Source organism: Martes martes, assembly GCF_963455335.1.
Source record: "Martes martes genome assembly, chromosome: 7".
NCBI lineage: Eukaryota > Metazoa > Chordata > Mammalia > Carnivora > Mustelidae > Martes > Martes martes.
Genome location: NC_137894.1, coordinates 110,220,595 through 110,248,241, shown reverse-complemented (window position 1 = coordinate 110,248,241; position 27,647 = coordinate 110,220,595). Strand labels below are relative to the sequence as shown.

The 27,647-nt window shown below is 35.8% G+C and overlaps 1 protein-coding gene across 2 annotated transcripts in view; it reads right to left on the bottom strand.

The window, feature by feature from the left end:
- Positions 1-27,647, bottom strand: part of FUT8 (fucosyltransferase 8) — a 304,241-nt gene that overhangs the window by 85,016 nt on the left and 191,578 nt on the right. For both annotated transcript variants that reach the window (XM_080808026.1, XM_080808027.1), the window contains 3 exons: positions 9,531-9,646; positions 9,257-9,419; positions 1,371-1,485 (listed from right to left, as the gene is read on the bottom strand). In XM_080808026.1, coding sequence (XP_080664152.1) covers positions 1,371-1,485; positions 9,257-9,419; positions 9,531-9,646 — 394 coding nt within the window. The remainder of the gene's footprint in view (positions 1-1,370; positions 1,486-9,256; positions 9,420-9,530; positions 9,647-27,647) is intronic.

Here is a 27,647-nt window from a genome sequence, read left to right as displayed (position 1 = left end):
CTTTAAACACTTGATTTTCTACTTTTTCCTATTTAAGTGTAGGAAAATGTGCACCTTGAAATATAGAGAAGTAGGTCACTGGCTATTATTTTGCTTTCGTTACAAGACACTTAAACCTTAGAAGGAAAGCAGAGTGACTGTACACAGAAAATATACCAGCAATAGTATTAGAAAAGGATGGCCATGGTTTTCAACTTGCAGCATTTTGAAGTTACTTATACTAATTCATTGCTTATCCCAAGGCTATTCTTTCTTTAAGTTCCCTGTCAGATAACAATGCACCTATCATCCCAGTCACTTCAGCTCTTGCACACACTTGGAAGGGCCTATCAGTTCTACCTTCCCAGTCTCAACTTTGTCTCTTCACTTCTGATGCAAACTGCCAGATACCTCCGTATTTCTCACCTGCGGGGTGGTCCTCACCTCCTAAATGGTCTCTTTGCTTCTAGTCTCTTCCAATACTAATCCAGTTCAGCCAAAATAATACTCACAGATTAATAGCAGCACCCTCATCATGTTGCTCTTAGGTGTAAAAATCTTTCAAAAGCAGGTTGTGACTCCAAAATGGAAAAAAGCTTATAGCATATTAAGCAAAAAACCAAAATTTAAAAAGTAAATTAATTCTGTTCTAACAAATATGTAAGATTGGGTATGCATATTAAAAAGAGCCAGAAGAAAACGCAAAAAGTGAAGAGAATAAATTTAAAAGGGCTTGGGACTTGTGGCTGTTTTTCGTTATAATGATGCTTATGAAACAAAATCTTTTAGCAACCACTTGCTGCTTATGCACCAAAAACCTTAACCTGCACCCAAGGACTTCTGCAACCTGGCTCCCAAACCTACCTTTTCTAGCTTATTTTATACTACCTGTTTACACAACCCAAAACTCCAGACAAGTTAAAATCTCCCATTATTCAATGGGTTTCTGTCCTGTTCTTTCCCAGCTATGGACCATTATTCATAGCACATGCTCCAGTTAGTACACTCCTTTCAATTTCTATGTGTCTAAATCCTACCCAATTGTCCTTTTCAGCTCAATTCAAATACCTTTTCCACAAAGCTATCTCTGACATCTTCCTCCAATGAGCATTTCATCTGTATGTTTCATAAAATGTACCACTACCTACTTTGCATTATGTGGCGTGTGTGTCTGTGTGTGTGTGTGTGTGTGTGTGTGTAAGAAGTAGCTCCTTTAAGGCAGGGGCTTTGTTTTAGCCATCTTTGTATTGCACTAAAGACATAATATAGGATCTTTCTGAATAAATATGTAAAATGAGTAAAAAAAAAAAAAAAAGAAGGGCCAGGAAGACTAAAACCAACAGCAACTCTTAGTCTTATTATGATTTTATTTCTTTACCTAATTTTCTCACCTGAAGATATGTTATTCTCCGCTGGACCAGCTCTGTCAGATCTTTGGCCTCTTTTTCCCGCCAATCACCTGCTCCATCTGTTTGACTGAGGTAGTATAGATCTGTCATTATAGACCTATAAAACAAACAACATTAGGAAATCTAACTTATTTGTACTTCATCATAGGATTACACAAAATTATAAGACGAGAATCAAATTCTTCATAAAGATTGATGTTCACACTGATACTGGTTCTCATCCTTTATTTTCCTTCTTCTTTTTTTTTTTGGTTCTTTTAATTTTTTTAATAATTTCTATCCATGTTCTCAGTTAGATGAAACATTTTCATCATAGCTTCCTTTACATCTTAAAGTATGTTTGGCTTTTGTTCTTAAAACATATTTATAAAGGCAAATTTGACATCATTGTTACATTTTATATCTGACTATCTCACAGATTTTTCTCTTTTCTTTTTCTTTTCTTTTATTTTTTTGAAATTCAACAATCAGTCCATAACATTCAAGACTCATTCCTACAGTAAATTTTCACTGCTGACAGAAACATATTGTTTTCCCCCAGGCCAGTCAGCTGCACTTATTTTCCAACAAAGAGCACTATAGACTTCAGGGAAGTAGAAACCCATAGCAAAGAAATAGGTAAAGTAACATAAGGGAGAAAAATAAGTTGGTGCCAGTACTTGGATACTACATTTTTGTTCTGTCATTTCTTTGCCCCTCCTAAATTATCTCTTCATACATAAACACTATGTTGGAATAAAAGATGAGAGGAAAATTCTGACGTAACTGTTAAACAATGGCCCAAAGCAAAGTTCAGCAAACATTTTTCTGTAAAGGGCCAGATAGTAAATGTTTCAGGATCTGTGGGTCTCTTTTGCTGTTGTCGCAGGAAAGCTGCCACAGACAATAAGTAAATGAATGTATGTGCCTGTTTTCTAATATAACTTTATTCACAAATATGGGCTATGGCACAAAGTTGGATCTTTGGGTGATGCTTAGGTCGTGAGGGTAGAACGCTTATGAATGGGATTAGTGCTCTTATAAAAGACCCCACAGAACTCCCTAGCCCCTTCTACCATGTGAGGACACAGTGAGAAGGTGCTGTCCATGATAAAGAAAGCAGGTTCTCACCAGACACCAAATCTGGACTTGATCTTGGACTTCCCTGGCTCCATAACTGTGAGAAATGTTTCTGTTGTTTACAAGCTATGCAGTCTTAGGTATTTTTGTTATAGCAGCCTGAACAGACTAGACATTACTATTTACACTACAATGCCTCAGAGCTGTTTCAGAGCTTTTACCTTGTGTATGAAGAGTACTTACTAATAATTCTACAACTAAGAGAAAATATCCATTGGGTATGGGTGAAAGTAATACATGGTACTGAAGGCTGGTTAGAAAAATGATCCAATATCCAGTGCCTTATACTGGATAAGGAGTATCCAGTATAAGGATATATACTTATATTATACTTATATACACTCTGAAGAAGGGGATTGGTCAGTGAAAACTCATTTAAGAGATAATAAAACCAGTCTTCTAACAATTGTTATTTACCTACAAGTACATGGCATAGTCTTAATTCTCTATTACTAGTTGTTAAACCATTTAATAACATACCAATGGGCACCCCACAGAAAAAACTAAAGTCTTATTTACTATCATAGAAAACCATCAAAACTATACACAATTAACAGAGAATATCTGATAATAGCTACTATCTTTGAATAAAGTAAAACTATTAATAATATACAAATAAAAGTTAAAAATCATAGCCATAACTTAAAATATTCATCCAACTAACAGTAGAATAGCTTTACACAATGCTTTGGAACAAAAGGGTCATCTGTGAAGCAATTTAAGCATTTGTTTGTATCAACATTAGTGATGCACAGGACACTTTGTACCTGCACTATTTCCATGCTTCCCCTTTTTTAAACAGGGCAACAGCTGATCATGTGATGTTTTATTTTTATATTATTCTCACTTAAGATTCAAAACATTTTTAAAAAGTTTTATGAAAAAGAGTAATTGTAACTGGAAAAACCAATTCTCAAATTCTTGAGAAATTAATTTATAGTCTTATATGAGGGACAGAAGTTCAACTTTTAAGTTTTTTTCAGATTATAAAACTGAGACCCCTATGGATTATTATGTAACCTACAGTACTCTTTTACAGTTTTACTAGGGGAAATGTCACCACCCATACGAAATTGTGTGAGCTGAGAAATCTTAGACTATAATGGTGTTACAGGACTCAGCTGGAAGTTTATTTAGATTGTTTTCTCAGGGTTTTTTTTTTTTTTTTTTTTTTAAGGTTTACTTATTTATTTAAGAGAGAGTGCATGCAGGTGTGCAGGAGGCGGGGGGGTGGTGGTGGCAGAGGGCAGAGGGAGAGACTCTTCAAGCAGACTGCCTGCTGAGTACAGGGCCTGGCAGGACATGCCACAATATCAGGCTTGATCTCACAACCCATGAGATCTTGACCTAAGCCAAAACCAAGAGTCGGACACTTAACAGACTGAGCCACCCTGTTTCTCAGTTTTATAAGTCTCTTCCTCATCACTCTCATCATGTTCATTATTTTTTATATTTCATAGGTTTAATCATACCCAAATGTGATCATTTGCTTTTTGCTGCCTATCAAATATGAGTGATCACAAAACCTCTTATAAGCCTAAACTTTAAATAACAGTACTCTCTCTTGAGATGTAGTATAGTAGGATAACCAAGTTTATAATTAGAGGGTCATATACTCCCCCCCCCAAAAAAAACCCACTAATTTTTCATGATAACACAGAGTCTCAATATAAGTTACTCTACTCCAAGAGTCAACTAAAATTAAACCTGCTTTTCAAATCTTTTTTTCTTGGCCTTCCTATTGGAGACATGCCCAGGAAACAATCTTAAATTGAAATTAGTTCTTTGCTGATACAATAATATTAGAAGTTACCATTCTGCAAAATTTACCATTTTTTAGTCAAAGACATGAGAATAATCAAACAGAAAGTTATGGATGATTACTGGGAAACAAGGAGACTAAAAACCATTCTACAGAAATGATGGGTTTTCAGTGACTCTATTCAAGTCAAATCTAGAAGTGTCCTAAAAGCTGGGAATCTGGCTGTCTTGGTTTTGACTATGAACAGATATCAAGAAATCTCGGAGGCAGGTGGTAAATCTTATGGCCTGGTCTAAGGCCAGGTCAAAGCCTGGGAAATACAATCCCAGGCAAAGTATCAGCAGAATAGCGCTAGCCACTAGAGGGTGGACTACAGATGCCTGAGGATAACCAGTAGACTAGAACAGAATTGTGGCTCTAAGAGCAATCCAGCTATGTCAGGTGTCAAAACCCCTACTTCAAAAGCTGGGCTACATTTATGTTCTTTGTATTTTCAGTTAATTTTTCTATTTCTATATTTTAAAATCCACAAAACCATTTTTTAAATGTCTGAGTCTGTCTCAATTATGCTAATGTAGAACCACAAGTAGAATATTCTGTTTATACCTGATTCAAAATGTTAAATACAGAAACTCCCCCTGAGGGTCAGCAAACAGCATATGTAATTCAAGAAAATCCCAAGGTGAAGGTGCTACCATTTATTAAAGTAAATGAGACTAAGGGAGGCTATACCATAGAGTCTAAACCATAGATAAATCTGGATCAAGGGCAAGAAAACTTACCTGAGCTTTGTCCAAGGCTGCTTTTACCTTGGTTTGCTCCTGGGGCAGAAATAAGCAATGCAAAGGATAAAAATGTGACTAGGAGACAGGGAGAAAATGTCCTTTTGCCTTCCTTGTCTCAAGGAGGAATTTTAGAACCACCTCTTTTTGACAGCCCACATGGGTGGGGCAGAGTCCAGAAGAGCAACACAAAAATAGTTTATACGATCATATAAGGCCATAACTATGCTACTTGGTGAGTGATGTCCACCAGGCTTATGTTTAGGTTCCAAACCTTGAAATTCTTCTTACTGAGCACTATGACAATTTACACTTATCTGTGCTTGCCCTGCAGCATCTAAGAGTTTTCAATTTATATCCTCTTATGGGGCTTCCCTTATGCAGGTCTCACTAGAGCCTATCAGAAACTACAGTATCAGTCACTGTGGAAAGTGTTTTATATATTTTCCCACATTCAATCAACACAATGCTATGATACAGGGATTATATCCCTATGTGCAGAAGAGAAAAAAATAAAGCACAGAGAAGCTAAGTATTTAACAATATAGGAAAAGTATTTTGGAGTAAAATAGCTCAGCCACTTACTTGTGTAAACTACTTAATTTCTCTAGGCCTGAGTATAACTCTATTTATAAAATGGAGAATAATAATGGTTGCCTCAAAGTATTACTGTGCTGATAAGACAATGGAAAGGCTTTAACACAGTAACTGCCATGTAGGAAATCCTTAGTAAGCAACTATTTTTAATGCCAAATCATTCTTGAGTTTGGAAATCACACCAAGGAGATGTAAAGTTAGGGGCAGGCAAAGCAGAATCAGAGCAATTAGATGAGCCACCTTTTCTATCTTTAGACTCTCCTTTTAGTGCAAACTTTTAGACAAGGATGTTTCCTTACAGAAGATGGAGAATCACGATCTGGTTGATAGAGACTAAGTGATGAGAAGAATAAGGCCAATTTCACATGACCATGTTCCCTCTGTCCATGGATATTAGAAAGAATGTTCTAGCACCACTTAAAATAAGCCTGGATTCCTTAGGAGAAAGACAATCATACACAAACATTTTGTTTAAGGGAATTAAAAACTGAAGAAAGAGTATCTACATTTCAGTTTAATATAAGTTTCAATCAGGTCACATCTCAAAGAACTTAAGGTCTTCCTTCAATCCTTCTTGTGTGTGTGTGTGTGCATGAAATAAAAAATAAAGAACAGCTTTGAAGGTTCATAAAACTTAACTTCCCAAGAATGAAAATATCAACTCCTTGACCATTCAAATACTAGTGGCATCTACCCTATAAAGAGTGAAAACGCAAGCTATTGTGCTATAATAGCTATGATCAGCAATTCTGATCAAATAAATCTATAAGCTATTAACCTACTAATCTTCCCCATAACCAGATATTTCACCCCTTATCTGAGCTGAAGTCCTTTCCTTGTCTACACAATCCCCTATACACAGCATCAAACAGTCAATCAGTGTAATTAGCCATAAGTATCATTTATCATTGGGAAACATTTCACGTCAGTCTTACCAAAGCTGTTTTATATATATTACTGATAATGAGATGATGCAGCCCAGGCCCAAGAAATGAGACTGCTGCTTCACCAGATGATTTCTTAATAATTTCAGCCAACTAAATTGAGGAAGAGTCCATCAGCCCTGTAAGCCCTCCTTCTCCTTCAGTCTGAAGTTTAATAATTGCTATAATCTAAAATCAGAAAGAAGTAGCTCCAGGAACTATTTCATAAACATTGGTGTCTGGCAATATATAAGAAATGCAAAAAGAACCAAAGCAACACTGATTAAGTTAAGTATGTCTCTGGGCAACCTAAGACGGTGCTAAGGCAGAATTTTCCATGCTATCCCTAGAGGTTGAGGGACAGATATGTATAGTAAGAAATCCAAGCACTGAACCTACACTACTACACATATAATAAAATCACTATGACAAAAATAATCACTCTTAACTTAATCTCCTTCTCACTATTTCAAAGAGGCCACAATCAACTCATGCTCAATGATGTCAAAAGCAGCAGGTAAATTTGACTGTATTACTATGAAATGTGGTAATATGCAATTGCTAGAATGAAATCATCACTTGAAAATCTAGTATGGCAGTGTCTTATAAATTAAAGAGACACTCAACATATGACTCACAAATCCTGCTCTAGATATTTAATCCAAAAGCAATGAAAACATGTTTCTGCAAAAACATGCATGTTAATGTTTGTAGTGCCTTTACACATAATCACCAGAAACAAGTAAACCCATTTGTCCTTCAAATGGTGAATGGATAAACTATCGGTGGTATATCTATACAGTGGGATATTACTCAGCAATAAAAAGAATGAACTACGAATACACAAAACAACATGGGTGAATCTCAGACGCATATGCCAAGTGAAAGAAACCATACTCAAAAGCTACATAACATAATGATTGCATTTACACAAAGTTCTAGGAAAGGCAAAATTATAGGTACAGGAAACAGACCTAATGACTGACAAGGACTGGGGTTGGGAAGGTGCCTTTTTTGTTTTCAGTGAAATATTATTATTATTTAACCTATACTAAAAGTTAGTATAAGGAATCATAACATATTTAAAATAAAATTCAACTTACCAAAAATTTAACATTCATTTAATTCAACTTTGGGCCCAATACTTTTTACATTTGTACATTTGTACATATTTTTCCATTTCTACTAGTCACAAAATATATGCACAAAATAATTCTTTAAATAATAATTTTAATTTAGAAAAGACCTGAAGATTAAATTCTCAAGTACTTTAATCACTCAAACTTTAAAATTAAACACTAAGAATTCAAAATTCTCCTTTAAATACCACACAGTCTACCCAACTCATATCCTCTTCAGATCTACATTTTCCTATAAAACCTCAATAAGCAAAGCACAGAAGCATACAGCTCCAATTAGCAGAATCATGATGACCAGAATTGTAGAGAAGCAATAAGGATGGAATTAGTCAGCACTTGGTCTAACGGTCTAAGTATGACTAAAACTGTCAAAGGGACTGCTGAATGCCTCTTGAAATTTATGCTTACTTCTGTAGATTAATGCTAAAATGATTCCAATAAACTGGATGCATTTTATTTGTAATTTCACTTAAAACAGCAAAACAGTATTTCAAAATCCATACAGTATTGTTAATGATGTTAATATATATGAATCTTTTGGTTGTGGAGTAATTTGTTTCTTCTTCACAGTGGTAGGTTGTGTTAATACAAGAATTTTTCTTTTACTGTTCACTAATGAGACAGTAATTGCCATCAGAATCCTACTGGGAATATAGACTTGTATATATAATAGGCCTAAGGACAGGTTTCATTTTATTTATAATGATTCTGAAATACACTGTGTTCTGCATGAATACACCAGTACCAAAATGTTTTCTTTTCTATGGAAGATAAACTGTATATTTTCAGGAATGTGTAAATAGGAGAAATAAATTTAACAGGGTATTTCAGATTCTTCTTTCTAGCAACTAAGTAGAAAAATAATTAAAAGAATGCACATTTTTATCAAAAACCTGTTAACCTTTAATTAGAAATCCTAAAAAGGTGTTATTTTAAAGTTTTTAATGTTTGAATTAGAAACCTAACTGCCAGCCTCTGCATGAGTTCCAATGTACTGTAATGTAAAAACTACATACTCCAATTATTGATTGTATATGAAGGAAATTCATAGGAAGATATTTTATTTATTTATTTATTTATTTTTTTTTTAAAAAAATATTTATTTATTTATTTATTTGACAGACAGAGATCACAAGTAGGCAAAGAGGCAGGAAGAGAGAGAGGAGAAAGCAGGCTCTCCACAGAGCGGAGAGCCGGATGCAAGGCTCGATCCCAGGACCCTGGGATCATGACCTGAGCCGAAGGCAGCAGCTTTAACCCACTGAGCCACCCAGGCGCCCCAATAGGAAGATATTTTAATGTATTACTGGCTGACACTCTACCTTCAGAGTTTACTTAGGGTTTACATAAAGATTTCTAGAAATACATTTTAAATCTTTTCCAGTGATATGTTTTAGTCGATGAAGTACATTTGGGAATTACTGTCTTTGAAACCTCAGGTACTCTTCTCCTAAATATGGTAGAGAAAATAACAAAAGTTCCAGTTTATATTCTTAGATTATAATCTTTACCAAAGGCCAAATTAAATGTAAAAAAAGAACAGCACCTTTCATGATGTCCCAAATCTGACAGAAATTCATCTGCATGTCTTTGGAGTACACTTCCTTCTAAATTCTTTAATTTCTTCAATTCACTCTGTAGAAAAAACCAGAGCTCTTTAGCTCCATTTTCAATCCTCCTCCTTAGGATTTCATGATCCTTCCCCAGACCTGCAGTCAAAGAATAAATAGTATCAATATTCCCAACATTTTGATAAAGAAAATTTTTAATTGTGGTAATATCAATATATTAAAGAGGAAAAACCCTGTATAATCACCTACCATTTCTAGTTTGCTTCTTATAATTTTCAATCTGTTCTTTGGCCTTCAAAAGCTGTTCTTCTAAAGCACGAACCCTTCCTGAAGCTGGCCCCTGATCAATGGGACCTTCTGGTATCCTGTAGTTAGAAAAAGAAAATGTAAACATTTAGCTTATAAATAATGCAACAAAATTAATGCTTACTTTGCTATAACATACTTATCAGTAACTCTAAAAGTCACAAGCCATATATTAGAAGTACAAAATAAAATTTTCTCTCCAAAGGTGTAGGATAAGGCATAAACAATGGAATGATACTGAACAAAAACAGAAAAAAAATTATCCAGCGCAGAGATCTATGATCTTCTAGGAATAAAGGAATCTTTAGAACTGTGTCCTCTTATTGATTTGTTCTATCACATTGATTGATTTGCAAATGTTGAACCACCCTTGCATCCCAGGGATAAATCCCACTTGGTCATGGTAGATAATCTTTTTAATGTACTGTTGGATCCTCCTATTAGCTAGGATCTTGTTGAGAATCTTGGTATCCATACTTATCAGGGATATTGGTCTGAAATTCTCCTTTTTGATGGGACTTTGCCCGGTTTGGGCCTCAGCGTAATGCTGGCTTCATAGAAAGAGTCTGGAAGTTTTCCTTCTCTTTCCATTTTTTGAAACAGCTTCAGGAGAATAGGTATTATTAAATACAGAAAGGGAAATTAGAGAATCAATTCCATTTATGACAGCACCAAGAACCGTAAGATACCTGGGAATAAACCTAACCAAACAGGTATAGGATCTGTACTCAAGGAACTACAGAACACTCATGAAAGAAATTGAAGAAGACACAAAAAGATGGAAAAGCATTCCATGCTCATGGATCGGAAGAATAAACATTGTTAAAATGTCTATACTGCCTAAAGCAATCTATACTTTCAAAGCCATCCTGATCAAAATTCCACCGATATTTTTCAAAGAGCTGGAACAAACAATCCTAAAATTTGTATGAAACCAGAAGAGACCCCAAATTGCTAAGGAAATGTTGAAAAAGAAAAACAAAACTGGGGGGCATCATGTTGCCTGATTTCAAGCTTTACTACAAAGCTGTGATCACCAAGATAGCATGGTACTGGCATAAAAACAGACACATTGACCAGTGGAACAGAGTAGAGAGCCCAGATATTGACCTGCAACTCATGGTCAACTAATCTTTGACAAAGCAGGAGAAAATATACAGTGGAAAAAAGACAGTCTCTTCAATAAATGGTGCTGGGAAAATTGGACAGCTATGTATAGAAGAATGAAACTCAACCATTCTCTTACACCATATACAAAGATAAACTCGAAATGGATAAAAGATTTCAACGTAAGGCATCTATCAAAATCTTAGAGGAGAACATAGTAACCTCTTCGACACTGGCTACAGCAACTTCTTTCAAGATATGTCTCCAAAGGCAAAGGAAAAAAAAGCAAAAATGAACTTTTAGGACTTCATCAAGATCAAAAGCTTCTGCACAGCAAAGGAAACAGTCAACAAAACAAAGAGGCAACCCACGGAATGGGAGAAGGTATTTGCAAATGACACTACAGACAAAGGGCTGATATCCAAGATCTATAAAGAAGTCCTCAAATTCAACACACACAAAACAGATAATCATGTCAAAAAATGGGCAGAAGACATGAAAAGACACTTCTCCAATGAACACATACAAATGGCTAACAGACACATGAAAACATGTTCATCATCATTAGTCACAAAGGAGATTCAAATCAAAACCACATTGAGATACCACCTTATACCAGTTAGAATTGCCCAAATCAATAAGACAGGAAACAACAAGCGTTGGAGAGGATGTGGAGAAAGGGGAACCCTCTTACACTACTGGTGGGAATGCAAGTTGGTGAAGCCACTTTGGAAAACAGTGTGGAGATTCCTTAAGAGATTAAAAATAGAGCTACACTATGACCCTGCAATTGCACTACTAGGTATTTGCCCCAAAGATACAGATATAGTGCAAAGAAGGGCCATCTGTACCTGAATGTTCATTGCAGCAATGGCCACAGTCACCAACCTGTAGAAAGAGCTAAGATGCCCTTCAACAGATGAATGGATAAAGAAGATATGGTCCATATATACAATGGAGTATTATGCCTCCATCAGAAAGGATGAATACCCAACTTTTGTATCAACATGGACGGGACTGGAGGAGATTATGCTGAGTGAAGTAAGTCAAGCAGAGAGAGTCAATTATCATATGGTTTCAGTTACTTGTGGAGCATAAGGAATAACATGGAGGACATTGGGAGAAAGAGAGGAGAAGTGAGTTGGGGGAAATTGGAGGGGAAGACAAATCATGAAAGACTGTGGACTCTGAGAAACAAACTGAGGGTTTTAGAGGGGAGGAGGGTGGAGGGACAGGTGAGCCTGGTGGTGGGTATTATGGAGGGCACATATTGCATGGAGCACTGGGTGTGGTACATAAATAATGAATCTTGGAACACTGAAAAAAAAATTAAATTGAAAAAAGAAGAAGAACTGCATCCTAAAAACTCTCATCATATTACTTAGAAAAACACCATCAGTAGCAGAGTGGTCAATTCTTCATTAGTGTCAAGAGCAGTAAAGGTGAAGGTAAGGCTGACAAAAAGGCTGACGGGAAACAAGAAAGCATGTATCTGAACATGTGCCTGTGTTCAAATAGCTAATACAAATTACTTCTGAATTAATCACAGTATCAGGCTATGTACATCTGTGCTCTAATTCATGAACTCATGACCTTAGATTACTAAGAATTGGTTTTATAGAATAGTAAGACAAGACTAGGAGATGAAGTATATTGGGGGAGGGGAATTGAAGATTAATGTCCTGTTTGTTTCTATCAGAAATAAAAAATATCAGTCAATAAAATGTTGAACACAGCATAGGAACTCCAGGATCTCTTGTTTATATTATTAACCTATCTGTACAACTTCCAAACAAAACTTGTTTCTAACATGTTTTGTTTTTATATGACTTTGGCAATATTCTGTACTCCATTTTGGCCATAAAAGACATCTACATCCCAATCCTGGAACCTATAAATGCTACCTTAATATGGCAAAAGAAACTTTAAATATGTGATTAATTAGGTTAAGGATATTGAGATGAGGGAGATAGTCTTGGATTAGCCAGTTGGGCCCTAACTGTAATCACAAAGGTTCTTATAAGCGGGAGGCAGAAGGAAATTCTACTGCAGAAAAGGTGGTGTGGCTATTAGCTTTAAAGATGGAGGATGGGGTCATGAGCAACAAATACGAGGAATGCAACTTTAGAAGCTGGGAAAAGCAAGAAAACAGATTCTCCCCTAGGGCTTCCTAGAGGAAATATAGCCCTGCTGACATTTTGGTTTGGGCTCAGTAAAACTCATTTCAGATTTCTGTCTCCCAAACTGTAAGAGAATAAATTACTATTGTTCTGAGCCATAAAGATTGTGGTATTTGCTATAGCAGCAATAGAAAACTAACACACATACACATATCCATCTATCCATCCATCCTTCTGTATATATAATTTGCATAATTATTGTGAAGATTAAACAATGGCTGAGTTTTCTTACAAAATCTATAAAACTACTTAGCATAATATTTGGCAGTACACTATCAGGACTATTGTATCTGCGCTCAGTCATTTTAGAGATGAGCTGTAATTTCAAAATATCTGGGGTATCTATGCTTATCGCCATCATTTTAAGGAAATTATTTTTATTTTTATTTACTTTATCTTTTTTAAAAGATTTTATTTGTTTATTTGTCAGAGAGAGAAAGAGAGGCAGAGGGAGAAGTAGGCTCCCCACTGAGCAAGGAGCCCGATGTGGGACTTTATCCCAGAAACCTGGGATCCTGACCTGAGCTGAAGGCAGACAATTAACCACCTGAGCCACCCAGGTGTCCCAAAGGAAACAATTTTTAAAATATACTTGGCAGCTCTTAAATTCCGATGTCAATTCAGTCCTTTGATGCAAAGACTCCAATATAGATTTTTTATACCTTTTTGAATACTTTTTATATTGCAGAGGAAATCAAATTAACTATTACTTACCTATACCACTTCAGAATACCTGTTTAGTAAAGAAACTCTTGGAACAGCTCTACCAGAGTAAATGAGGTATTCTGTAATTGTATGCATTAACACTGAAAAACAGCGTGAAAAATAGCCATTCTCTAATCATGAGTATCCCAGGCTACAAAATTTGAATTACAAAGCCTTCATTTGTATACATACAAAGTGAATAATGATAAAATAAATAGAGTTGTTAGGTGCACAATTACCCCATTTATAAGCTCAAATGTGCATACATTCATAAATGAGGCATTTCCTGGTATGTAGTTTTTAAAATTTGGCTCTTAATCTCTTTCTGAATTAGATGGCTGAATTCTAGGAAATAATTTGAAAACAGAATAAAACTACTACCTCTTGGGATTTATTCTGACAGCAATATGCCATAGGACAAGAATGTCCTTTTCCAGAACATACCTTAATGACAGAAAATTTGAGACAATACAAAGATAAGTCTAAGTTCTCCTTTTTATCTCATTTCTTCATATATTGATGGAAAAGCATTAATGTAAAATAGGCAAGAAAAAGTAGCATAAAATCATTTCAGCAGATTTCCATTAAGTACTAAATCCAATCTAATTTTTTTTTTTTTTTAATTTGACAGAGATCACAAGTAGGCAGAGAGGCAGGCAGAGAGAAAGAGAGGAAGGGAAGCAGTCTCCCTGCTGAGCAGAGAGCCCAATGCGGGGCTCGATCCCAGGACCCTGAGATCATGACCTGAGCCGAAGGCAGAGGCTTTAACCCACTGAGCCACCCAGGCGCCCCAATCCAATCTAATTTTAATAAAACATACATGAACTAGTAATTTATATAACATTATAATATACAATAATGTAATCCAACTGTGGATAAACTGTAGATAAAAGCAACGGAGAAGCCAATGTAAAAAAAAAAAATTACACAATAAGGACTATTCTTTCCAAAACCCATCCAGAAAAGAGTCAGTCTGCAAGGACATTATCTGAATATTTGGGATTTGAGAGGGTTTTTTGTTTGTTTGTTTTAAATCATACTTACTATGCAAAAGATAGAGAACATATTCTGGCCAAGACGAATTAACAAAGAGATTAAATTTACCATAAGGCCTGAAACAACTGAAAACCCAGACAAAATATATGAAACCATGGTTAATAAGACTGGAATCAGGAGACAGACACTAGAAAGATGGCAAAATAGGTGGTTCTCAACTTTAGTCCCCTTCAGGGAAAGGGCAACTAACATCTATAGACAAGATATTTGTGAAGAACCCACTTGGCCCACAAAAACTGAGAAAAACCTCATTAGAATAAGGTAAGAGGAGCAGTTTCAGTTTGACTGCATTGCTCCTCCCCCAAGACAGTGCAGTGCTACACAAGGGGGTCCCCCTGGTCCTACAGTTTCTCCAGTGAGAAAAGGAAGAATGCAAGGTGGACATCAAGCTTCCCTAGCATCCCTGATGTCTTCTGGGAGCTCCACTTAAGAAATGCCTCACGGAGACTACCAGGAGAATCAGTCACAGACAGAAGCCACTCAGCAACAAGTGTGCAGGTCTTGGCCAACTATATTCCTGTTAGTTGTGGGGCCTGAACAGTTTCCAGACCCTGGATCCAATTATGTGCAGAGCTGAGTCAATGCCTCCAACTGGCCAGGGAGCTTCAATGGCAGTTCTGCTTTGTTTGGGTCCCCAGTCAAAGGGATACCTCAGTGAGGAGCCCCACCTACACAAGAAGCAAGTCAGCAGCCCTGATCAAATGCTGAGCATAGCCTCCAGCCCCACTGCAGGAAGCCTGCCCTAAGCTGCTAGGCCTATGCAGCACATCCTATCGCCTAAAGCAGAGAAACAAGTCACTGGCCACACCTAACTGCTGGGCATAGTCTCCAGCCCCACTCAACAGGGAAGCCTGACCAAAGATGCCAGGTAGCCATGGGTAGCATATAACACATCCTATGGCCTGCCTATGCAGTGAAGCAAGTCAGTAGTACCGTCAAACTGCGAAGTACTGCTAAGTACAGCCTCCAGCAGCTCCTGACTGGGAATCCTGGCCAGTGATTCCAGGCACCACAGAGCCCATTCTACAGTTCCGTTCAGGTTGGGTGCCAACCCCAGCAGCACCCCCTTGCTGTCGAGCATAGCTTCCAGCCCTGCCTCACAAGCTTGCCCAGCCAGAGCCCCTGGTCAGTTCTGGAGTTCAACCTGACAGCTCTATCCAGCAGCACAGACAGCCTATAGTCCCATCCAGCTGCTGGGAATAGCTTGCAGACTCACCCAGACAGAATGCATAGCCAGTCACCCCACCTAATCACAACATAGCCTGTGGCTCTACCAGATCAGTGAGCCCAGAAGGTAACCCTGCCTGACCATGGAGCACAGCCTCCAGTCCCATCCAACTGTGGGGTACAGCTGGCAGTCCTTCCCAACCAGGAAGCCCAGCAAGAGGCACTGTCTAATAGCATAGCACAGCCAGTAGCCTCCTCAATCGTAGAGCCTAGCTGGCAGCCTCATCCAATTTGGGGTACAACCTACAGCCCCATCTGATCAAGAAGCACAGTCTGAGTTCCCATCTGTTTGCAAAACCCTGTGTATGGTCTTAACTGGATGTAGAGTCCCAGCCATACGCACCATCAAGCCACGGGGTGCAGCTTGGAGACTCCAATCGACTAGAGGCAAATTCGGTGTTCAGCATGTGGCCTTGCCCAATCACAGAGTGCTCCAGCAATACCACCCTGCCAGGAAACATAACCTGCAACCTCCAACCATATGCGATTGCAAAGCCCAGCAAGTAGCTCTGCCTGGATACAGATACAAACCAGCCGTTATGTTTGAATGCTGAGTCCAGCCATCAGACCCACCTGACTACAAAACAGTGGCAGTTCTCCCAACCAATGTCAGAGCACAGACATTGGCCCCACCCAACTAGAGACCCTGAGAGAAGCACTGTTTGCCAGAAGCTGCTAGCAGCTGCCTACAGAACCCTCCCCTGAGCTCAATGGTGAAGGTCTTTCTTTCCCTGCCAAAGCAAACCTACATAGGCTGGAAAAGAAACTGCTTCCTCAAATGAGCAAATACCAACACAAGAATATGAGGATTATGAAGAATCAAGTAAACATGACACCACCAAAAGAAACTAATAAAGCTCTAAAAAACTAACCTTTAGAAATAAAGATCTAAAAAAAATTAAAAATTTTAAAAAGGATCATTAACTATTTAAGAAAGAATTCAGAACAATCCTTTTAAAGGAATTTGGTAACTACTAGATAATACAGATAGGCAACTAGAAAAATTAGGAAAACAATAGATGAACAAAATCAGGAGGTTCAACAATGAAATAGAAACCATAAAAAAAAAAATAAAACAAAAAAGCAATTCTAGAGCTGGAAAATACAATAACTAAACTGAAGAATTCAACAGAGAGCTTCAACAATAGATCTGACCAAGTAGCAGAAAAAATTAATGAATCTAAAGCAGTCATTTGAAATTATCCAGTCAAAGAAGCAAGAACAAAAATTTTAGAAAGTGAAAAAGACTATGAATTATGGGATTCCATAAGAGCAAAAATCTATAATTATTGGAGTCCCAGAAGGATAAGAGGAGAAAGGGGCAGAAAACTTATTTAAGATATGACTTCCCAAATCTGGTGAGAGATGTGGACATCTAAGTTCATGCAGCCTGAAAGTCCCTGAAAAGTTTCAACCCCCTGCCAAATCTTCTCTAAGGCACATTATAATAAAACTATCTAAAATCAAAGACATAAAATTTTAAAAGCAGCAAGAGAAAAAAAAATTTTTTTCACATATGAGGGAACCTCCATGAGGCTATCAGTGGCTTTCTCAGCAGAAATCTTACAAGTCAGAAGAGAGTGGGATAATATATTCAAAGTGCTGTAAGAAAAATACTACCAAACAAGAACACTTTATCTGACAAAGCTGTCCTTCAAAAATGAAGTAGAGATAAAGAATTTCCAAGAGCACCAGAAGTTGAGGGAAGACATCACCACCAAAACAGCCTTATAAGAAATGCTTAAAGAAATTTCTTTAAGTTGAAATGAAAAGATACTAATTAGTAACATGAAAACATATAAAACACAGTAGTAAAGTATATAACCAAATTCAGAATACTACAGTACTGAAATATGGTAGTCTTTTAATCATTTCATTCTGGTATTAAAGTTAAAAGACAAACTATAATTACAATTATTTGTTAACCCCTATGCAACATAAAAAGATATAATCGTGACATCAAAACATAAAATGTGGGGAGAGAGTAAAAGGGTAGAGGTTTATTTGAATGATCCAAGTTAGGTTGTAATCAGCTTAAAATAGACTGCTATATCTATAAGTTATTTCATGTAACTCTCATGGTAACCACAAAACAAGAACAAACAGTAGATGCACAAAAGATAAAGAGAACAGAAATCAAAGAATACTACCAAGTAAAATCATTAATTACAAAGGAAGATAGCAAGAGAAGAAGAAAGAGGGGGAAAAACTACAAAACATCCACAAAATAATATGATGGCATTAGTGCTTACTTACCAAGAAGTACTTTAAATGTAAATGGAGGGGGCGCCTGAGTGGCTCAGTTGTTAAGCATCCGCCTTCCGCTCAGGTCATGATCCCAGGATCCTGGAACTGAGTCCCACATCAGGCTCCCATCAGGCTCCCTGCTTCTCCCTCTCACACTCCCCCTGCTTGTGTTCCCTCTTTCTCTCACTGTCTCTCTCCATCAAATAAATAAATAAAATTTAAAAAATTGTAAATGGATTAAATTCTCCAATCAAAAGGAACAGAGAGGCTGAACGGCTAAAAAAACAAGATCTAGGTATATAATGCTTGTAATAGTTACATCAGCTTTAAGGACACATATAGGCTTCCAGTGAAAGGATGAAAAATGATATTCCACGAAAATGGTAACCAAAAGAAAGCAGGGGTAACTATTCTTATATCTGACAAAATAGACTTTAAGTCAAAAACTGTAACAAAAGACAAAAGAAGTTCATTATAGAATGATAAAGACATCAGTCTTCAAAGAGTATATATCAATTTTAAACATGTATGTACCTAACATTAGAGCACCTAAATATATTAACGAACTATTATCAGATCTGAAGGGAGAAACAGACAATAATAGCAGGTTCCACTACTATTGTGGGGATCCCACCTCCAACAATGGACTGATCATCCAAACATAAAATTAATAAGGAAATACTGGATTTGAACTATACTTTAGACAAAATTGACCTCACAGACACATACAGAACATTCCAACCAACAGCAGCAGAATACACATTCAAATAGATATGGAAGATTCTCCAGGACAGATAATATTTTAGGTCACAAGAAATGTCTTAGCAAATTTATAAGATTGTAATCAGACCAAGTCTCTTTTTTGACCAAATGGTATGGAACTAGAACTACGTAACAGGAGAAAAAAATGGAAAATCCACAAATACGTAGAAATAAAAAACCACACTCCTGAGCAAAAAATGGGCCAAAGAAAAAAGTCAAAAAGGAAATTAAAAAAATATCTTGAAACAAATGAAAATGGAAAACCAACATACCAAAACATAGGGGATACAGAAAAGCAGATCTAAGACAGAATTGATAGTGATAAATACTTATATTAAGAAATGAGACATTCAAATAAACAATCTAAATTTATATTTTAAGGAAATGGAAAAACACACAAACTCCAAATAAGCGGAAGGAAGGAAATAAAAATACGAGCAAAAAGAAAATGAAATGGATTAGAGGAAAATAATAAGACAGCTTAATGAAACTAAAAGTTGGTTTTTTGAAAAGATAAACAAAACTGGTAAACCTTTAGCTAGATTTACCAAGAAAAAAAAAGACAAAAAAAAAAAAATTAGAGGTTTTTCAGGGCTCTTTGCAAGGGGACTTGGCACGAAGTTGTAGCAAACCAATAGTTGCAGTTTCCATTTTGTCTTCTGCTTCATGATGTTTCCCACATGCTCTAAAATATCTCTAAGTTGTCTCCAACTTCAAAGCACTCAGCAAACAATGGCAAGATAGAGCTACCAGAAAGGGACACCTGATTTCCACACCAAATGTGGCAATGCTGTATTAGCTAGTAGAGCCACTCTCTGTGTTGCCAAACAGGCATATACAGCAACACAAATTGGAATAGAATGGAACCTGTCTCCTGTTGGCACATTCAAGCCAAAGGAATGGAGAGATCAGCAATCACCACAGCTGGTATAATACAGAATTGCTTTAAAATCAACTCATAATTGATGACAAGTAAAAGTACTGTGGACCAATTAAAATACGGCATGACTGAAGAAATAAACTACATTTGAAACCTTAAAAACAATCAAAGATGAAAGAGAAGACAGTACAACTGGTACCATAGAAATTCAAAGAATTGTAAGAGACTATTAGGAATAATTATATGCCAACAAATTGGACCACCTAGGAGAAATGAGTAAATTCCTAAAAACATACATCTGGACACTACAAGAAAAGAAAACTACAAGCCAATATCCCTGATGTATATAGATGAAAAAATTCTCAACAAAATACTAGCAAACCAAATTAAACAGTAAATTAAGAGGATCATATACCATGATCAAGTGGGATTCATTCCTAGGATGCAAGGATGGTTCAATATATGTGATTAAATCTGATACATCACATTAATAGAACAAGATATAATAATCATATGATTATCTCAATGGATACTGAAGAAGTATTTGATAAAATTCAACATTCTTTCATGTTAAGATGTCTCAACCAAGTGGGTATTAAAAGGAATGTACCTCTACATAAGAGGCCAAATATGACAAGCCTACAGCTAATATACCCAATGGTAAAATGTTGAAAGCTTTTCCTCTTAAGATCAGGAAAAACACAAGAGAGCCCACTCTCCTTACTCCTATTAAACATAGTACTGGAACTCACAGCCAGAACAATCAGGCAAGAAAAAGAAATAAAAAGCACCCAAATCAGAAAGGAAAAGTAAAACTGTCTTTGTTTGCAGATGATATAACCTTCTATATAAGAAATGCTAAAGACTTCACCAAAAAAATTGTTAAAACTAGTCAATAAATTCAGTAAAGCAGCAGGATACAAAAGAAACATAGAAAAATCACTTACATTTCTGTACATTAATAATGAAACATCTGAAAAAGAAATTTTTAAAAGTCCATTCACAATAGCACCAAAAAAAATTAAATAAATAAAATACTTAGGAATAAAAAGGGAAGTGAAAGATTTGTACACTGAAAACTATGACTTTGATGAAAGAAGATATAAATAGAAAAATATTCATGTTCTTAAAGCAGTAACATTTTAAGATATCCATACTACCCAAGCTATCTATAGATACATCACAATCCTTGCCATAATTCTAATGACATTTTTCACAGGAATAAAAAAAAAAATCCTAAAATATGTATGGCAACAGAAAAGACACTGAATAGACAAAGCAATACTAAGAAAGAACAAAGTTGGAGGCATCACACTTCCTCATTTCAAACTCTATTACAAAGCTGTAGAATATAAAGCAGTATGGCATGATATTAAAAAAACAGATTTACAGGCCAACGGAATAGAATCAAGAGCTCCGAAATAAAGTCTTGCACATGTAGTCAACTAATATTTAACAAGGGAGCCAGGAATACTCAAGGGAGAAAGGGTCTCTTCAAGAAATGATGCTAGGAAAACTGGATAACTGTATGCAAAAGGATGAAACTGGACCCCTATCTTACCACCACTCATACATTTTAACTCAAAATGGATTAAAAACCTAAATGAAAGACCTGAAACCATAAAACTCTAGAAGAAAACATAGGGAAAAACTTGACACTGGTCTTAGCAAATTTTTTTTTTTTTTTTTTAAATAACAGCAAAAGTATAAGCAACAAAAGCAAAACCAACAACTGGGACTACATCAGATTAAAAGGCTTTTGCACAGCAACCAAAATGATCAACAGAATGAAAAGGCAATCTATTGAATGGGAGGAAATATTTGGAGACCATATATCTGATAAGGGGCTAATATCAAGCATCTATAAAATACTCATGTAACTCAGTAGCAAAAATTGAAATCTGAAAAAACATCATCATCTGATTAAAAAAATAGTAAAGGGCCCGACTACACATTTTTCCAAAGTCAACATATAAATGGCTAACATTTGCAAAGCTACATGCAAAATAATCAACATCACTAATCGTCAGGAAAATGGAAATGAAACCACAATGAGATACCACCTCACACCTGTTGGAATGGTTGTCATCAAATAGACAAGAAATAACAAGTGCCAGTAAGGATGTGGAGAAAAGGAAACTTTAACACTGCTGGTAGGAATGTAAATTGATTCAGTCTCTATGGAAAACAGTATGGACATTCCTTACAAATTTAAAAATAGGACTACTGGGGCGCCTGGGTGGCTCAGTGGGTTAAGCCTCTGCCTTCGGCTCAGGTCATGATCTCAGGGTCCTGGGATCGAGCCCCGCATAGGGCTCTCTGCTCGGCGGGGAGCCTGCTTCCCCCTCTCTCTCTTCCTGCCTCTCTGTCTACTTGTGATCTCTCTCTCTCTGTCAAATAAATAAACAAAATCTTTAAAAAAAAAAAAGAAAAGAAAAATAGGACTACCATATGATCCAGTAATCCTACTGGGTCTATATCCAAAGGAAATAAAATCAGTATAGGAACATTTCTCAGAGGGAATATCCCAAAGGATCAAACTATTACCAAGTAACTCAACTGCAACCCAGAACAAAGTTTAAGAATATTTGGAAAAACACAAATGTATCTAGTAAGCAACAGGGCAAAGGTAATAATCTCTGAAATCCAACAAAAATTACCAGACATGCAAAGAAACAGGAAGATATAATCCATAATAAGGGGGGAAATCAATCAAGCAAAACTGACATAGATGTTAAAACTAGCAGATAAGGAACAGCTGTTATGACATTTCATCTGTTAAAAGTTAAACAGAGAGAAAGAGGATATAAAAAACATACTATATGGACATTGGGGAAGGTATGTGCTATGGTGAGTGCTGTGAAGTGTAAACCTGGCAATTCACAGACCTCTACCCCTGGGGCTAATAATACATTATATGTTAATAATAAAAAAAATATTAAATGTAAAAAAAGATCCAAGTTGAACTTTGGGAAGTGAAAATTACAATACCTAAACTGAAAAATACAACCAATGGGATTTATTGCAAATTATATATTGTAGCTTCTACCTTAAGGACCTAGGAAAAAAGAGCAAATGAAACCTGAATTAAGTAGAAAAGGGGAAATAATAAAGGTCAGAGAGGAGATTAATGAAATGGAAATAAGAAAAGAATAAGAGAAAAATCAATGAAACTAAAAGCTGGTTCTTTAGAAAAAATTGAAAATGCAAAAACCTAAAATAGCCTAAACAAATCTGAACAAGACTAAGAAAACTGAAAGACTGACGCCATCTGATATTAAGATCTACCATAAAGCTACAATAATCAAGACAGTGATTTGCTAGAAATAAAGACAGACAACGAGATTTTATGAAACAGAAGACAAGTCCAGGAAGAGGTTTCCACATACATGTAAAGCTGATTTTTCAAAGTCACAAAGGCAATCTACCTGAAAAAGGATAGCTTTTACAACAATCAAACTTCTGTAAGAAAATAAGAAATTACCTTTGTGATCCTCAGGCAAAATTTTCTTAGATATGACACAAAAGCAAGATTTGTAAAAGAAAAAAAAAATGGATAAATTGGACTTCGCTGAAATTAAAAACTCTTCTTTTAGAAAAAATTGGTAAAATAATGAAAAAACAAAACAGAGACTTAGAAGGTAATATTTGCAAATATTTGCAAATCCCATATCTGTTAAAGAACTTGTATCTAGAATATACCCAGGATCTAATCATCAGAAAACAAACCTCCATAAAAATGGACAAAGATTCTAATAGACACGTCACTAAAAAAGATGCAAAAATAGCAAATAAGCATATTAAAAGATGTTAAACACCCTCAGTCATTAGGAAATGCAAGAAGGGTAGAATGTGTGTCTGTCCTGGTTCACTGCCTAGAGCTGACATCCTAAATATGAAACTGATTTTCCTGCAGATGATCCTCATTCCTTATTTAAAGTGCCTTTATAAATGCCTAGAAACAGACTCTTAACTACATAGAGAACAAATTGATGGTTACCAGGGGGGAGGGGGGTGGAAGATGGGTGAAGTAGGTGATGGGGATTAAGAAGTGCACTTATTCTGGAACACCGAAAAGAAATTAAAAAAAATAAATAAAAATTAAAAAAATAAAGAAGTGCACTTAATCATGAGGAGCAATGAGTGTTGTAATCATGAGGAGCAATGAGTGTTGAATCACTAAATTCTCCTGAACCTAATATTACACTGTATGTTAACTAACTGGAATTTAATAAAAACTTGGGGGGAAAAAGTAAAAATGCCTACAGGTTAGGTTTTTCTGAGATTTGTTGTATACTTCAAAAGTTGCAAAATTCTCCTGAATAAAACATTTGACAAAAATATTTATTAAAGCATGAAGTTGCCCTACTAATACCCAAACATAAGCCTCACTCTTCAAGGAATTCAGTGGATCTACCCAAAAATATGAAAGCGAGAAAATTCTTACTTTCTAGTCAGAATATGAAAAAAAAACAGTGAATCTATAGCCTAAGTGGAATGATTATAGAGCATTCTCAGAAAAATTAAACTTGTATCATCAGAAATATATTTAATAATTGATTTAAACAGGTTGCCTTTCTTAAACACTTGAAACAATTATGCCTTGAATGTTGGAACAATAAAGATCTTAAGAAAAAGAATGTAGGCACATATTAGTATTAGGAATGAAAAGAGAATTATAAACACAGATCAGGAATGTCAAAATTCATCACAAAATACTATAAACATATTCAGAAAAAATTAAATTACCAAATAGATTTAAAAAGAAACAAATTGAATCATTTGCCAAAAATCTATTGAATTTAAAAAAACTCTAGGTCCAGGCATTTTTATTTATTCATTCATTTTTTTAAAATTAATTTATTTATTTGACAGAGAGATATAGAGACAGCACAGGTAGGCAGAGCGATAGGCAGGGGTAAAGGGAGAAGCAGGCTCTCCACTGAGCAGGGAGCTTGATGCGGGGCTTGAAACCAGGACCCTGGGATCATGACCTGAGCCAAAGGCAGCCGCTAAACCAACTGAACCACCCAGGGTCCCCTCATTTATTTTTTTAAAAAGATTTTATTTATTTATTTATGAGAGACAGAGAGCAGAAGCAGAGGGAGAAGCAGGTTCCCCACAAAGCATGGAGCCTGATGCAGGACTTCATCCCAAGATGCTGGGATCACAACCTGAGCCAAAGGCAGCTGCTTAACCTACTGAGCCACCCAGGTACCCCTAGGCATTTTTACATATGAGTTATAAAAAAATCTTCATAAAACAATTATCTGAATTAAAGTTTTCTATGGATTATATTAAGAGAGGATCCTCTAAAATTCCATTCCTGAGATTAGTAGAAGGTTGATATAAAAGGAGTATAAAGATCAAGAAAATGAAAATTAAAAAGCAAATTCAATTTAAAATTTATTTTCAAAATCTGAAGTGATATATTAACAAATACAGCAATGTATTTAAAATTACTGGGGCGCCTGGGTGGCTCAGTGGGTTAAAGCCTCTGCCTTCAGCTCAGGTCATGATCCCAGGGTCCTGGGATTGAGCCCCACATCGGGCTCTCTGCTCAGCAAGGAGCCTGCTTCCTCCTCTCTCTCTGCCAGATCTCTGCCTACTTGTGATCTCTGTCTGTCAAATAAATAAATAAAATCTTTAAAAAAATAAAATAAAATAAAATAAAATTACATCATGACTACCCATACTTTATCTAAGACTAACAGATTGATTTATGATTAGAAAAGCTATTCATGTAAATTCATTGCATTAACAAATTAAAGGAAATAAATAAAATCACAAGTGCAATAGAAACAGGAAAAAATCACTTGACAAATTTTAAAATTTACTCAATATAAAATTCTTTTTTTTTTGTTATGTTAGTCACCATACAGTACATCATTAGTTTTTGATGCAGTGTCCCATGATTCATTATTTGTGTATAACACCGAGTGCTCATTACAACACATGCCGTCTTTAATACCCATCATTATAAAATTCTTAACAAGGAAAATTGATAAGGTATATCTATCATAAATTCAAAGTAAATATCACATTCCATGGATCAAATAATCAAAAGTATACCTTTTAAAGTTAAGAATAAAAGAAGGAATATCTGCCCTTCATTACTTCTGTTTACCACTGTACTGAAGTCTTAGCCAAGATAGTAAGAAGGAAGTAAGACAAGTGGAGAAAAGGAAGAAACTGGTGTTATTCACAAATGATGCGAACTTTAATGCAGAAAATCCAAAATATTCTACAAATTAATAAATATTAAAAGAGTTTAGGGGAATTGCTAGATACAATATTAAGGTATAAAAATTATTTAGGGTGCCTGGGTGGTTCAGTCGTTAAGCTTCTGCCTTCTGCTCAGGTCATGATCTCAGGGTCCTGGGATCAAGCCCTGCATTGAGCTCCCTGCTTAGCAGGAAGCCTGAGTCCCTCTCCCACTCCCCCTGCTTGTATTCCCTCTCTCACCGTCTCTAAAAAATCTTAAAAAAAAAAAAAAATTAGTCTAATGCTCCTAGACAACAATAAGCACAAATTACAAAATGTATCTTTTAAAAATATCCCCTTTAAAATAGTAACTATACAAAAAAAAAAAAAAAAAAAAAATAGTAACTATACAAAACAATCAAGTATTAAGGAATAAATCTAACAAAAGATAATATGATTTGTATGGGGGAAAAAACCCACGTATTTTCTGAAGAACTAATTGCTCCCCAAATTGATCTAATATTAGATGCAATTCTAATAAAAAATTACCAAAAAAAGTAACTGAATTTGACAAAGTGATGCTAAAATTCATACGAAAAACCAAACGCCTCAAATAGACTAGATAATTCTGCAAAATAATAATTAAAACAGTGTGGCATGAGATCAGATAAACAGACTAATGAAACAGAATAAAGTACCTAGAAATAGATGCCAGTATGTATGACAGAGGTATTATTCTAAATTACTGGGGAAAAGATAAATTATTCAATAAATGATCACTGAGATATCTGGCTTCCTACTTGGAAAATGTGAAAAATAATCTGACAATTAAAACTTTGAAACTTTAGAAGAAATTTTACATTATTCAAGATCCTAGGAAAGAAGATTTATTTTAAATAAGATTTTAAAAGTCCAGGAGCACCTGGCTGGCTCATTGGTTAAGCATCTGCCTTCAGTTCAGGTTCAGGTCATGATCCCACAGTCCTGAGATGAGCCCCACCTGGGAAAACCCCTGCTCAGAGGGGAGTCAGCTTCTCCCTCTCCCTCTGCTTCTGTCACTCCTGCCCCCTCATGCACACGCAAGAACTCACTCTCTCTCTCTCTAATAAATAAAATCTTTAAAAAAAACCCAAGATTTTAAAAGTCCAAACCATGATTTGATAAATCAGATTGATAAATCTGACTGTCCTGAATAGGAATTTCTATGTAATACAGTTTAAATGCAAGTTATAGATGTACAGAAGAGAATGGAAAAATACCTAAACATTACCTAGATTATATAAAGAAAAAATCTAATAGAAAAATGTGCAAAGTATATGAACTAGCAACTCATAGAAAAGGACTTTACTGAATAATACTCCTGAGAAATGACCAACTCTAAAATTTTACTAACTAGGATATTCAAACTAAAACAGAGATACCATTTCTCACCTATTAGACTGATAACCAAAAAGTGTGATACTGAATGCTGGTGAGGATATAGGGCAGTATTTGGAACTACTCTATTAGTTTGCTAGAGCTGCCATAACAAAATACCATATACTTGTGGCTTAAACAATAGAAACTTGTTTTCCCACAGTTATGAAGGTTAAAAGTGCAAAATCAAGGTTTGGTTTCTTCTAAGGCCTTTCTCTTTGGCTTGTAGAAAGCTAACTTCTCATGTGTGTTCACATGTCCTTCTGTGTGATTGAC